Here is a 13,942-nt window from a genome sequence, read left to right on the forward strand (position 1 = left end):
CCTTCGAAAGTAGAATCCAAATGAGTCTCTGATACTGCCAGTATGTGAAAATTATTTGGTAATAATATATCTTCCACTTCAGTTAATTTGTTCCTGATACTACATATTTATATGGGCCATTCTAAGACCTTTCTTTGGTAATTTATGTGACATCAAATAAAATTTGCTTTACTTTTAGTCTCATTTTGATGAATACAGATTTGGAGCAACATAAATTACACTTAATAAGATTGTTACGTATACAAACACATATTAACACAGATTTACACATAATTCGCTGTATTGCCATAATGACTGTCATGATCAGAATGCTCCGTGAGTATGCCAAAACTCCGTTATTAACCTCTCTTAATAAGCTTGGCCATAATCTAATTATTTTCTGTACCTGGAAAAATCCCTGATATCATAATTCAAAAAGGAGAAAGAAAAAGACAGAAAACTAATGCTCTGTTCAAATAAGCTATACGAAAAAGCAAGCTTGCAGTTTCATTTTAATCCACATAACCTTTTCAATAAAAATAAAAAAGGTACTAGGCTTTTTCAATCAGAGGCATTGCCATTCAAACTTAGCTTTCAATTCATAATAGAATATTTCAGTGGTTCAATTCAAGTCAATATATTACATAACTTAATTTGGAGAGGATAAATCCATTCATTTACATCTCATTGAGACAGTTTCATTATTCAAACGTGCTTCATTTTTAGCCAGTCACTCGCGCACCTTTCACTGACTTACTGACATCTTTTGCACAGCAGCAATCTTTGTCTATCGTCCTCGCAAGAGGTCTGTCTATGATTTTGTGCCCTCCTCGAGCCATGCCCACCTCCATTTATTTTTCACCCCTCTCTCCAGTTCTGCTGTTTAATATATTTTGCTTCCATCTCTCTGCCCTGCTCTACTCTACTTCAACGCTACTTGGCTCTCTCTCTACTATACGGGTAGACTACCTCATCCACCAGTTGCACAAAACGCACACAGCATTGTTTCCCCTAGGATGGAGTTGTAGCAGCGGAGGTGAAGTACATGCATGAAAAATAATTTTCACATGCGTGAAACTTTTTTGTATGCTTGCAAAGCACAGCCTGCTGGGATGTTTCTATGTATCTACTGGCACCAGAAGGGCTCTTTAGGACTAAGTACATACAGTACATTTGTGCACAGTAATGACCAGGTGAAATGTCTGTCTAGCTTACATATGAGGTGTCTCAAGATTTAGGAAAATACAATTTTATTGAACATAATAAAAGTAAAAAGTCACTTGACGTGATGCTGTTTTGTGCTATGACCAGAGTTGGGTAAGGAATACTTTAAAAGTAATCAAAGTACTTTACTGCATTACTTTTTTTAAAAGTAACCAGTTACTTTACTGCGTTACTTCCTGAGTAAAGTAACTCAAGTACTTTCAAAGTACTTCCAACGTTACTCCCTGAGAAAAGTCATTTTAAAGTACCTTTGAGTATTCTACATTTCCTACTGGGCAATGGACCACAGGGCGCTTAGCCTACATTTTTTTGTCTCCAAAATTAAAGTTATGGACCACTTGCCCTTCACTGACATCCAATTCTCCCATCACAGCCGTCACTTTGACCAGTAGAAACACAGAACGATCTGCTGCCGTAGACAACTGTATGACAACAACACCCCAGCGTTTTTAATATTTCCTCTAGGGATGTTACCACATAGAGTAAAAGGGGGAAATGATAGTGTGAAACAGCAGAGTCACTTTATCAACCCGGTGAGTAACGTTACTGTCATTAGCATCAAGCTAGCAAACAATGTTACGTCCTCACGGTCGGACATAAAGTAATAACATTAACAAATAGTGGCGGGGCTTTTACTCACCACAACTGCAGAGGCTACCAGCTTCATTTGAAACAGACTACATTATAGACGGTCCGTTATTTATTAATCCCTCTGTGTTTTTATATATTTACTTTTTATCCGCTCCCATTGTCTTTATAAAGTTAACACATTGTGTCGTCATTTCAAACTCACAACACTTCCTGATTTTCCTTAAATTAAAAGCCCCTTATAACTTTGGCTGAGAGAATCCCTCCATTTCCTGAATAGGCTTTTATTGTGAAACATTTGTATGAACTTGGTGTTGAGGACACAGTAGCTCGAATGTTTACGTACAGTACTTCAAATGAAGCTCCTGCCATCTGCTGATGCTTTTAGGTGACTACAAAACCATTTCCGCTGGCACATGAACAGACACAGTGACTCAAATAATAGTAAAAGTAATAAAAATAGGACAAGAATAACCCGATGACATCACACATGTCATGAAAGACAACCGGGGATAATTGGTGAGTACCATCGTGTAGTGTGTTACGTCTGTCGGCCAAGTCACGGCACGATTTTATGACTCAATCGTGTAACGTGACATAGTGACTTTCAGAACAGGCAGAAAAGTTGTGTAGTGTGTACCAGGCATAATGCAAGTCCTCCTGAGTCTGACCTGTTTGTCAGCAAGTCCTCCTCCACCTTTTTTTAGACTCCACTGTAGACAATGGCAGCATTTCTTCTACCACGTAGTGAGCCACAAGCTTCGTGGCTTCTTTCGGACTGATAGGTTTAACTTTATCACCATTATTAGAACCAAAAGACAGCCGTTGCTGTTTCGGAGCTGAAGGACCTGCGTTCTAAAAGTAACGGAAGTAACTGATGGCTTGTAGAAAATGTACTCAAGTGTTTGATTACTCAAACAGCAAACTAACGCGTTAGGTTACTCGTTACTGCAAAAAGTAATCAAAGTACTCTATACCCAACTCTGGCTATGACCTATTTAAGTGCTGGAAGTTATTTACGTGACAACGCCTGAACGTAACACAAGCTCAGCACCAATGAGTGCTGTGCTACGCTGCTGTGCAAGCATTGTGTTTGTCTGCACATACCAGCTGTCCTTTGATGGTTATTTACACAGTGTCCATAACAATAACTTTGTCAGCTAACAAACTGCGCCGGGCTCAGGTCAGGTCTGGTCAGGAATATGTGGCCGGAGCCGCGCTCTAGCATGCTCACCTGTGTGTGTGGCGGCACTCCGCCGTGTGCGATACAGAGAGCAGAGGAGAATTGTTAACGTGTGACCATGTAGAGACAGAAATGACATGACAGTTCACGATAAATAGTATATTGTTATGTTATTATATGAAGCGTCCGTCGCGCAAATTAATATAACATTAGTTTAAAAAGAGATAAGACGGAACCCTCTCCTCTCAACAAGTGTGTAAATTGACCTGGATATGAAGCGTCAGTAGTGCCAAATAATAACGGTTAGAGCGCTAAGATGGAAAAATAAAAAAAATTAGCAGCAGCAGCCAAATTTCAGCAGCGGCAGTGCATTGCATTTAGGGGAAAGACTGCACGGCATGCTGTTTTCTCTCAGTGTCCGATAGCTGGCAGTCAAGCTAACACAAGCTAATCATTCAAACGCAGTTCAATTGTCCATTTCTGTTGCACATTCACTCACACTCACTTGGAAATCAGGCTGTACAGACACCTAAACAACATGTGCTTGGAAGTAGTGTGTGTTGGAAAAAAAAAAAATAGAAATGTCCGTCAAGCCGGAAATCTGGTGCCACACCGGAGTACTTTAAGCCCTGGTAATGAGAGGGGCAGGTGATCGCGGAAGATTTCAAAAACAGCGTGCGGAAAATGGCAGAGGGAGAGCGAGAGAGGTTGGTCTGTCTGTGTGTGTGTGTGTGTGTGTGTGTGTGTGTGTGTGTGTGTGTGTGTGTGTGCGTGCGCACGTGTCTGTCTGTGTGTGTGAGTGTGTGTGTGTGTATGTGTGCGCATCGGGGCCGAACTCCACCGTGCGTAATACAGAGAGCAGAGGAGAATTTTAAATGCACACGTAGAGACAGAAATGACATGCCGTCGTGTAAATAATATAAGTCATCACGTGTGCCGCATAATCATTTGCATAATCGTGATTTCAATTTTGATCAAAATAATTGGGATTATTTTTCCCATAATCGAGCAGCCCTAGTGGAGATTTTTGTGGTTGGCTTTGGACAGTGGTGGCATGTGGCTGCAAGTTACTTATCAGGATGAGGAAATCAACTCAACAGTCTGTTAACTCTCCATCTGTCGAATTCTGCTAGCTAGCCAGGCTGATGCTTTCAAATGTCAACATCAGTAAACATCCAGGAGAATATGGGCACCAGATGAACTAGCATCTTGCTAGCCACTGTAATGGCATTGAAAAATAAACTGGACGACCTCCGTGCTGCATCAGTTTCCAACAGAATATCAGGAACTTTAATATCCTTTGATTCACTGAAACAAAAAAAGGAGGCTCTCTTTTTATACAGTACAGGCCAAAAGTTTGGACACACCTTCTCATTCAATGCGTTTTCTTTATTTTCATGACTATTTACATTGTATATTCTCACTGAAGGCATCAAAACTATGAATGAACACGTGGAGTTATGTACTTAACAAAAAAAGGTGAAATAACTGAAAACATGTTTTATATTCTAGTTTCTTCAAAATAGCCACCCTTTGCTCTGATTACTGCTTTGCACACTCTTGGCATTCTCTCGATGAGCTTCAAGAGGTAGTCACCTGAAATGGTTTTCCAACAGTCTTGAAGGAGTTCCCAGAGGTGTTTAGCACTTGTTGGCCCCTTTGCCTTCACTCTGCGGTCCAGCTCACCCCAAACCATCTCGATTGGGTTCAGGTCCGGTGACTGTGGAGGCCAGGTCATCTGCCGCAGCACTCCATCACTCTCCTTCTTGGTCAAATAGCCCTTACACAGCCTGGAGGTGTGTTTGGGGTCATTGTCCTGTTGAAAAATAAATGATCGTCCAACTAAACGCTAACCGGATGGGATGGCATGTCGCTGCAGGATGCTGTGGTAGCCATGCTGGTTCAGTGTGCCTTCAATTTTGAATAAATCCCCAACAGTGTCACCAGCAAAACACCCCCACACCATCACACCTCCTCCTCCATGCTTCACAGTGGGAACCAGGCATGTGGAATCCATCCGTTCACCTTTTCTGCGTCTCACAAAGACACGGCGGTTGGAACCAAAGATCTCGGATTTGGACTCATCAGACCAAAGCACAGATTTCCACTGGTCTAATGTCCATTCCTTGTGTTTCTTGGCCCAAACAAATCTCTTCTGCTTGTTGCCTCACCTTAGCAGTGGTTTCCTAGCAGCTATTTGACCATGAAGGCCTGATTCGCGCAGTCTCCTCTTAACAGTTGTTCTAGAGATGGGTCTGCTGCTAGAACTCTGTGTGGCATTCATCTGGTCTCTGATCTGAGCTGCTGTTAACTTGCCATTTCTGAGGCTGGTGACTCGGATGAACTTATCCTCAGAAACAGAGGTGACTCTTGGTCTTCCTTTCCCGGGTCGGTCCTCATGTGTGCCAGTTTCGTTGTAGCGCTTGATGGTTTTTGCGACTCCACTTGGGACACATTTAAAGTTTTTGCAATTTTCCGGACTGACTGACCTTCATTTCTTAAAGTAATGATGGCCACTCGTTTTTCTTTAGTTAGCTGATTGGTTCTTGCCATAATATGAATTTTAACAGTTGTCCAATAGGGCTGTCGGCTGTGTATTAACCTGACTTCTGCACAACACAACTGATGGTCCCAACCCCACTGATAAAGCAAGAAATTCCACTAATTAACCCTGATAAGGCACACCTGTGAAGTGGAAACCATTTCAGGTGACTACCTCTTGAAGCTCATCGAGAGAATGCCAAGAGTGTGCAAAGCAGTAATCAGAGCAAAGGGTGGCTATTTTGAAGAAACTAGAATATAAAACATGTTTTCAGTTATTTCACCTTTTTTTGTTAAGTACATAACTCCATGTGTTCATTCATAGTTTTGATGCCTTCAGTGAGAATCTACAATGTAAATAGTCATGAAAATAAAGAAAACGCATTGAATGAGAAGGTGTGTCCAAACTTTTGGCCTGTACTGTATGTCAATCTGATAGAGCAGAGGACTCTGAGAGACAAAGAGAGGAGGCATGTGTTATACAGTAAATAAGGACTGGTGTGACAGATGGAATGTGAGGTGCTGTCCTGTTCCTGCTGTCGATCTTGCTAAATGCTGTTCCAAAGCGACTGCAGAGTGGAAACTGCTGCTAAGTTAGGGGGCAATCACACAGAAATGAGACGCTAGAAACGCAACGCCAGTAAAACCATTGTTTTCCTATGATACAGCGCGTCTGACCGGGGTTCAAGCATCTTTTTAGACAGGCGTTTTTCCGGCGTCTTTTTAGACGCACGTTTTTGTAGACGCTGAAAAGTTAAAATATTTTCAACCTTTTGAGCATCAGACGCCAGTAGCACCATTCGTCATTGTCGTCATTGGCCCAGGCAGCCAATCAAATCCTCCTTCCTGTTTTGTTGTGGCAGTTACGGCAGTTTGGTCAGTTACAGCAGTTTACGGCAGTTACGAGTAAGGGATGTCCCGATCCAGCTTTTTCCACTTCCGATCCGATACCCATATTACAGCCTTGAGTTTTGGCCGATACCGATACCGATTCGATCCAAGCGCGTATTATACATATTCACTTATTTTGTTGTCAGTCATGTTAGAAAAAGTTTGATCAATCGATATTACTCTAACAAGAACAACTACTTAATCGGGTTAGTTAGAATGATCCACAACAGTTGGTATAAAAAACTGACCCATTTATTGTTAACAGGGTTAAATAAACAAACTTTAAACTTGAACATTAACATTAAATAAAAAATGTAGCTGGTTTGCTTCGGCTGCTTTGGCCCCTTAATAAATAGAAAATAAATCAACACAAGAAATCTTTAAAATGTCTAATATTGAAATTAAAATAGCAGCAAAACTAGCAGCAAGATTAACACCACAAGACATTGTTGACATTTAACATTTGTTGACATTTGCAGCCTTTCCTTTTCAGTTATTTTAGCAGTGTCAGTGCCAGCCTGGTGCTGCTGTTTCCTGGGACCAACAGAGGGGACAAAAAACCACACACAATATTGTACAACTGTTTAAACAAGCAATAGTCCATCCATGGCTCCAGTTTCACTAATTGTGCCCAAAACAATGCCATCAGTGCTCTTTACTTAAACAGTAAGAGTGTAAACCAAATAAAAATATCACTCTCAAAAAACCAGAGCAGAAAACAAATAGTCAGTTAACTAAATTGACCGCTACTCTTCCTACCCTCCCTGTGTGTCTGCCATCTGCATGCTGGCCTGGTGGATTGATAGTAAGAGCTGGAGCGGATCACTGGAATGGACTGCTTGAATCGCGGACTGCTGGGTTGGTCGGAAAAACTGGATCGGAGTTCTTGGATCGGCATTTTTCCATGCAGTCCGATCCGATGCCCGTTTTTTGCTAATATCGGCGGCCGATACCAATCCGAATATCGGACTGGGACATCCCTAGTTACGAGCGACAGACAACACAATGCAATCCGAAGACAAGAAATTTATCCTGACAACATTTGATTTTGAAGAATTATACAACACACGCACACCTCAGTACTCGAACAAACACAGGAGGAGACACGCATGGAGCTGTGTGAGCAGCGCAACGAATTTGTCTGGTGAGTACAATGTAACTGACGACAACGATCGTCGTAGCAGCTAGTTAACTTTCAGACAGTGGGATATGTGAGAGGGCTGGTGACCTTATTTCGTAGTTCACAGTTTTTGTGCTGCATTTTTATGTATGAAAAGTGCTACATAAACAAAGTTGGATTTGATTTGATAGCTCATGATAGTTTCATGTAAGCTACTGTCTCTACTGTCTTTGAGGGAAACACTATATTCAAGGGGAGACATAGGGAGATGACAGGAGGTGTGTGTGTGTGTTGCGCACACACCCCCGCTCCACAGGCGCTCCTTGCTGTTTTTTTTTTTGTCTAGCGCATATTGAATAAGTGCTTCCAGCGTTTCAAGCACCTTTGAAGCATCCGCGTTTCTAGCGTCTCATTTCTGTGTGATCGCCCCCTTAAAGAGGAGCTACCATGCAGTTGTCTTGTTGAGGCCAGAATCATGGACAATTATAAAGCAGCAGCCAACAATGTAAGAAGACACAAAAAGACTACAGAGCATAAGTTAAAGAAGCTGATGGGTTCACATTTCACTGGAGTTGTACCTTGTATGAGTCCTTATGACGGTTGGTTGGTTGGTTGGTTGGTTGGTTGATTGTTTGATTGATTGATTGATTGATTGATTGATTCAGCTAGTATTAGACATTCAAAGTTATAGAAACGTGTTGTGAAAGCACATTCATTTTTAATATAATAAACAAATAAATAAATACAGAAGAAGTCGAGTGAGCAAACAAGGGGACATAGCAAGGATATACTGTATTCTGACTTGTGACAACTGTTAGTTAAATGTTGGCGATAATGCTTTGCCTGATTGCAATTCATCAAGCAAAAGGAAAAAGCTTTCAAATCTTGTGATTGTCAACACTACCCTGTCCAGAGTCGCACACCTCACAAGTGCATTATGTATGCAGTGTATGACATGTAAGCATACTTACTAAAGTATCTGATTTGAGACGCAGCACCGACTGGACAATACGTGTAAAAAATGCTATAGAGTGCTGCAGGAATGAGTCCTACCGCCTGAAAGTAAGGGTGTATTCATAAATCTTACCTAATACTCTACACTTCAATCAGAGTGCTGTTGTTCAGAAAAAAAAGCGTTCCATTTCTACACGAATTAACGAACTGTTAAGTTAATCATACATGTACTCTGCTCTGCGTTCTGCTGTTCCCAGAGTGTTGTGTTCTGAATAACTGAATAGTACATTCCAACAGTGCATCGAATTTATGATCACTCCAGTCTGTGCCAGAGTGCACTCTGGCACTCAGAGTGAGTATTTATGAATGGACCCTAAGTAAATGGATTTTTGGTTAAATGCCTGAAACGAGGCCTGTGGTTAACACAAGCTGAAGAGACGTTCACGCTTTGTTCTGCAACTTAAGATACATCAGTAAATACCCTACTGTGAATTTTGAAGCTCCTATTGTATGTGACTAAAGAAGGCGGTTGCTAACAAGTAGCTGACTGAGACTACAGGACATTATCACACTTAACACAGCTTTACAGCCTCACTGTGGTAGGGATGATAAATCATGCGACCGTAGTGTAGTTCATTTTTAGTCTAATGTTAGCTTTTTACCTCCGGCAATTGCATTAAGGCTTCAAAAATCATAAAGTGGTGTTCATTTGTGAAGATTCTCTTACTGAAATAAATGTAAGTAAGTATCATAAACATTTTGTCACAGAGTTTACTTTCTGCAATAATCCAAACTCTTGTGCGAGAACCAGGGCAATGCTAACTTCCGCATCTGCCTCCAGAAAAATGTCATCAGGCTTGTTGTGGTGGCAACAGTGAGGTCATGTGACCATGGTGTAGCTGATTTATAGCCTAATGTAAGCTTTTTACTTACTTGCATTTCGGCTTCAAAAATGATAAAAGCGATGTTCATTTGTGAAGATTATCTTGCTTAGCAAATCGTGAAAGTAGATATTCCTTCTGGTGTACACTGCATTAGAATTAGAATTTGACACTGTTGCTCATGGTGCAAACAAAGATGGCAACTAGAAATCATACTACTTACTGGTCATCTGGCCGTGTGTCAGTTGTTTATTACACCAGAGGCAAAAGGTACAGTTATATAAGGAGTGGAATAAAGGGGACATGAATGCAAACCCTCCTACAATACGTACATGGCTGTACACAGCAGTCTTCACATTGTTTACAGAGATCTGAATGGCCTCAAACTGTCATCAGCGTGGCTGCAGAGATCCTGCACACGGTGACCCAGGCCCACACATACAGACAACACTGATGTGTCAAACTAAACAAAAAAGTCTCTGGCAGACACACACACACACACACACACACACACACACACGAACTGTGAATACATATTTAAAGACATGCCTTCACACACATACTCAGGGGCAGTGTGGCAGCTTTCAATAGTCTTAACAATACCTGACAGAGAGGCAGAGAAGCAACAAACGGCCGAGTGGCTTGGCTCTGTGATTACAGCTGACAACGTCTCAGGAGGCTGGTTGCCATGGTGACCAGCAGCAACCGGATGCTCCTTGATTGGTTGGCAGCCCTTGTCTCCCAGCAGCCCATGCTTCTCCATTAGTATTCTGGGAGTTTCTTCTACTCGTTTTATCAGCCCTCTTTTTTTCCCCTCTGTAACTTCTCACAACACCTTCACTCTCTTCCATATTCTTCTCCATTATCATTCTCTGTCTTTTTCCTTGCTCCCTGATCTCTGTTGTGCAAACCATCTGTTCCATAAATAGTAGTGATGGAGAATGCCCAGTGGCCACAGATGTAGGGAAAGGAGGAGAGCTGAGTGCTGACACAGTACCAGCTCAAACAAACATAAGCCAAAGAAACCAAAATGCACACATAGACACATAGACACACACTCGAAAGAACAAATATCTTATAATAAATAAAATAACTGATTCAAAAGTCTTTTTACTATATATCATAATTCCCTCTCTAATATGTCTTTTAAAGTGCCATGAAAACATCAACAAATTTATCCTTCAAACAGCTGTATTTATTATAATTATAACTGTATTATAAGTTTCTTGCCAAAAGCTACATTTTACAAGATTACACTGAACACATCATGCCAACATTATAATTTACCTTTGCCCAATACTCGTTTTTTACTGAATGGAGCTTGAATAGATCGTTATGTTACTCAATGCAACCCCCCCTGAGCTGTTAGTTGTGGCCAGCGGCTGCTAAGGTTAACTTGCTGTCCTCCTGCCGATTTTAACACAGATTTGTTGTTCACCATGACGCATTACCAGGGAAACAACACAGTGCAACCTCTGACTCGATGACAGTGAGTTTACTGCATCCTTTCATCCTAAAGGTGTACCAGAGAAGATCTCTGTTTGTCCCAAACATGTTCTCTGTTGTCCCCGGACGACGGGAAACTGCCTGCTACTCGCCATCTCATCACACTACAGTGAGATCACAGAGCCCAGTTGCTACACAGTTACTGTATTCTTCTTGTACATGCTCATTAATTTAAGTTTGTGGCTTAGGCTGGAGCCCTGCTTTTTAGCCTGCACAAAATTGTAACACAACAGAAAACATCTGCCACTGCCATCAGCGAATGTCGTTTTATTTGCTGATAGGCTTCACTGCTCTTTGAAAGGGTGTACTGGCATTATGCCATTATATTATTCATAGTAGTTATAGTAGTAGTAGAATATCAGTGACATAAAATGGTCTCAAAATGACAGTAATATTATTTATCACAATTATTCCAGGGACAATATATTGTCCAAAAAAAGTAGGTGACAGGCCTACATGAATATTTGTACCAAGTGTAATCATAATCCTTCCAATATACTAAATGAATGAATAAATAAATAAATAATAATTTCGTCTGGAAAATGTGAATGTCTGTACCAAATTTTGTGCCAAAAGCAGGTATTTAAGCAGTTGTTGTTTTTTTGGGGGAGTTTTTCCTTATCTGCTTTAAGGGTCCAAAGGACAGAGGGATGTCGTATGCTGTAAAGCCCTGTGAGGCAAATTGTGATTTGTGATATTGGGCTTTATAAATAAAATTGATTGATTGATTGATTTAGGTAAGACACTGAGGGGCGTCGGTGGATTAGTGGTAGAGCAGGCGCCCCATGTACAAGGCTGTTCCCGCAGCGGCCCGGGTTCGAATCCAGCCTGTGGCCCTTTGCTGCATGTCATCCCCCTGTCTCTCTCTCTCCCTGTGTTAAGCTTACCTGTCCTGTCCATTAAAGGCAAAATGGCCCAAAAAAAAAATCTTAAAAAAAAAAAAGACACTGACAAGTCCACGGCACTAGACGTAATGTCAAGGAAATCACGCTGAGGGGAACATAAACGTTTGAACCAATAAGCAGATTTTTCAATCTTAGACTCTTGCTATCTATCTAAGATGAGAGGGTTGATTCATTTACTGTCTGTTCACAGAGAAAGGTTTAGCCAAGATTAGCACAAGGACTAGATGAAGGGGCAGCAGCAGTCCAGCTCTGTTAAATGCGAAAGAAATATGTATCTCAAAAAGTTTCTTGTTTATTATGGAAATTCAATTTTCATTTCTTTGAAAAAAAAGTTTGTAAACATTTCTTGTTGAAAACACATCATTACTGTCATAATAAAATTGAAATGAAAACTCCATTGACAAAAACATTCTGTAAAGTACAACCATACTATAATTATAGCAAAACTAAATGTGAAATAGACTTTTGGTTTCTTATAGGCAGCAGACAATGTGCAAACCAAGCCTGAACAAACTGGACTTTTGCATTTGACTTGTGTTGTGATGTTAGCTGAAAACATGGCAATGAAATGTAAGGGTTTTTTTTGAATGCTGAATAATGGCTGCAGTCATCATCACTCACATTAAAAACCCTGTGGGCTGAATATAACATCTGATTGTCTGAAACGCACCATTCAAGTCATTCCTCTGTTACTATGTCTGCCATGTGTAGAGGAATTTGGGCTCATCCTAACTCTGTGCTAGACACTTTGAAATCATAAGGATTGATCTTCTGTTCTGACTCTGGGCACAAGAATATAATAATAATTTATATTACCCCAAAAGTGACACTGTCCCCTTAAACTCCCACATATAAACAGTAGAATTTTGGAGTGTTTGTCCTCTGACCTGTTGCTGGCTCTGCTCCTCCAGGTTGAGTTTGACTTCCAGTGACTGTCTTGCCTCCAGAAAGGCCTTTCGATGCTTGCGGTCAGCCATGTAGTACGACATGACACCCACAGTAATGGCACAAACATAGATCACTATGTTGGCAAGAAGCTTGGGAAAAAAAAAAGAATGCAACAGTTACAGCACAATATTTAACAAACACACGCGCAATAAGGGCACATTAAAGGCATAATAGGGCACTACAGAAGTTGAGAAGTCTAGCATGATATATTACACAAAATGCATGTTTCCATGGCCTTAAACAAAGTGACCATTCCAGATATGTTGTATGAAATGTTTTCTGGTTACAAAAAAGACAACTGAGATTTTCTACAGCCACTGTTTCTCTTTCTGCTGAACAAAAACAATCACAATATCACCAAAAGATCATGATAACCCCAGTATGAAACAAGTTTGTTTTGGTCTCACTCTCTCTGGACTTTAGCACTTTGTTAACTTTCCTCACTTCCATTTCTCGTCGTGCGCTGAGCTGAACTGCCAATAAGGGTAATTTCATTCACCAACAGGCTCGACCAATGATTCAACATGCTGAATCAGGCCAAATAAAAAGCCAACAAGGGCCGACGAGGGACACACCGCACCGACTAGGGTCACAGATGCTCACCAACGGCCGACCATCAGTTTGGTGTGTCAGGCCTTAAAAGTTCAGCCAAACCAAATATATCTGCTCGTAGCAGTATTCAACAAACTCAATTTCCCCTGAGCCCTGGACCATCATGGGTTAAATGTTACCACTGTAGTGTAAAAATTAATCCCTAATTCAGTAAAAGTGTTATAATACATAAGTTGATCAAGAAACAAAGCCTTATAACCATCATGTAATCATGTTTTATGCATAAGTTCTTTTAAAACTGATTGAAATGCATATATATGTGTTAAAGCTTGTGAACACATTAAACTCGATTGCATCGGACTCTGCCTGTCTCCAGTGTTTCTTTGAGTATTACTTCGTTGACTCCAAGGTATCAGATTGACATCAAAGGGAAACAGAGAAGTCAAGTGGAGGACAAGGTCGGGAGCCTACAGGCCCACTTCCAGGCGCCGATTTTTACCTCTACACCACTTAGACGAGGCAAACAAGAGGAGATAGTGCATTTGTTAAGGTCTAATTTCAGCAGTGGATTAATCCACATTTGGTGCTCTAGTAAGAATTGGGGCAGTAGAACAGTGAATGTGGGATTGAGGAACAAATGAATGACATACAAGGATTTCATACACACAAC

The 13,942-nt window shown here is 40.9% G+C and overlaps 1 protein-coding gene across 7 annotated transcripts in view; it reads right to left on the reverse strand.

Moving 5' to 3' along the window:
* Positions 1-13,942, reverse strand: part of adcy3a (adenylate cyclase 3a) — a 158,915-nt gene that overhangs the window by 127,900 nt on the left and 17,073 nt on the right. For all 7 annotated transcript variants that reach the window (XM_033638945.2, XM_033638946.2, XM_078172048.1 and 4 more), the window contains one exon: positions 12,660-12,809. In XM_033638945.2, coding sequence (XP_033494836.2) covers positions 12,660-12,809 — 150 coding nt within the window. The remainder of the gene's footprint in view (positions 1-12,659; positions 12,810-13,942) is intronic.

This window comes from Epinephelus lanceolatus, chromosome 10 (genome assembly GCF_041903045.1).
Source record: "Epinephelus lanceolatus isolate andai-2023 chromosome 10, ASM4190304v1, whole genome shotgun sequence".
Taxonomy (NCBI): Eukaryota; Metazoa; Chordata; class Actinopteri; order Perciformes; family Serranidae; genus Epinephelus; species Epinephelus lanceolatus.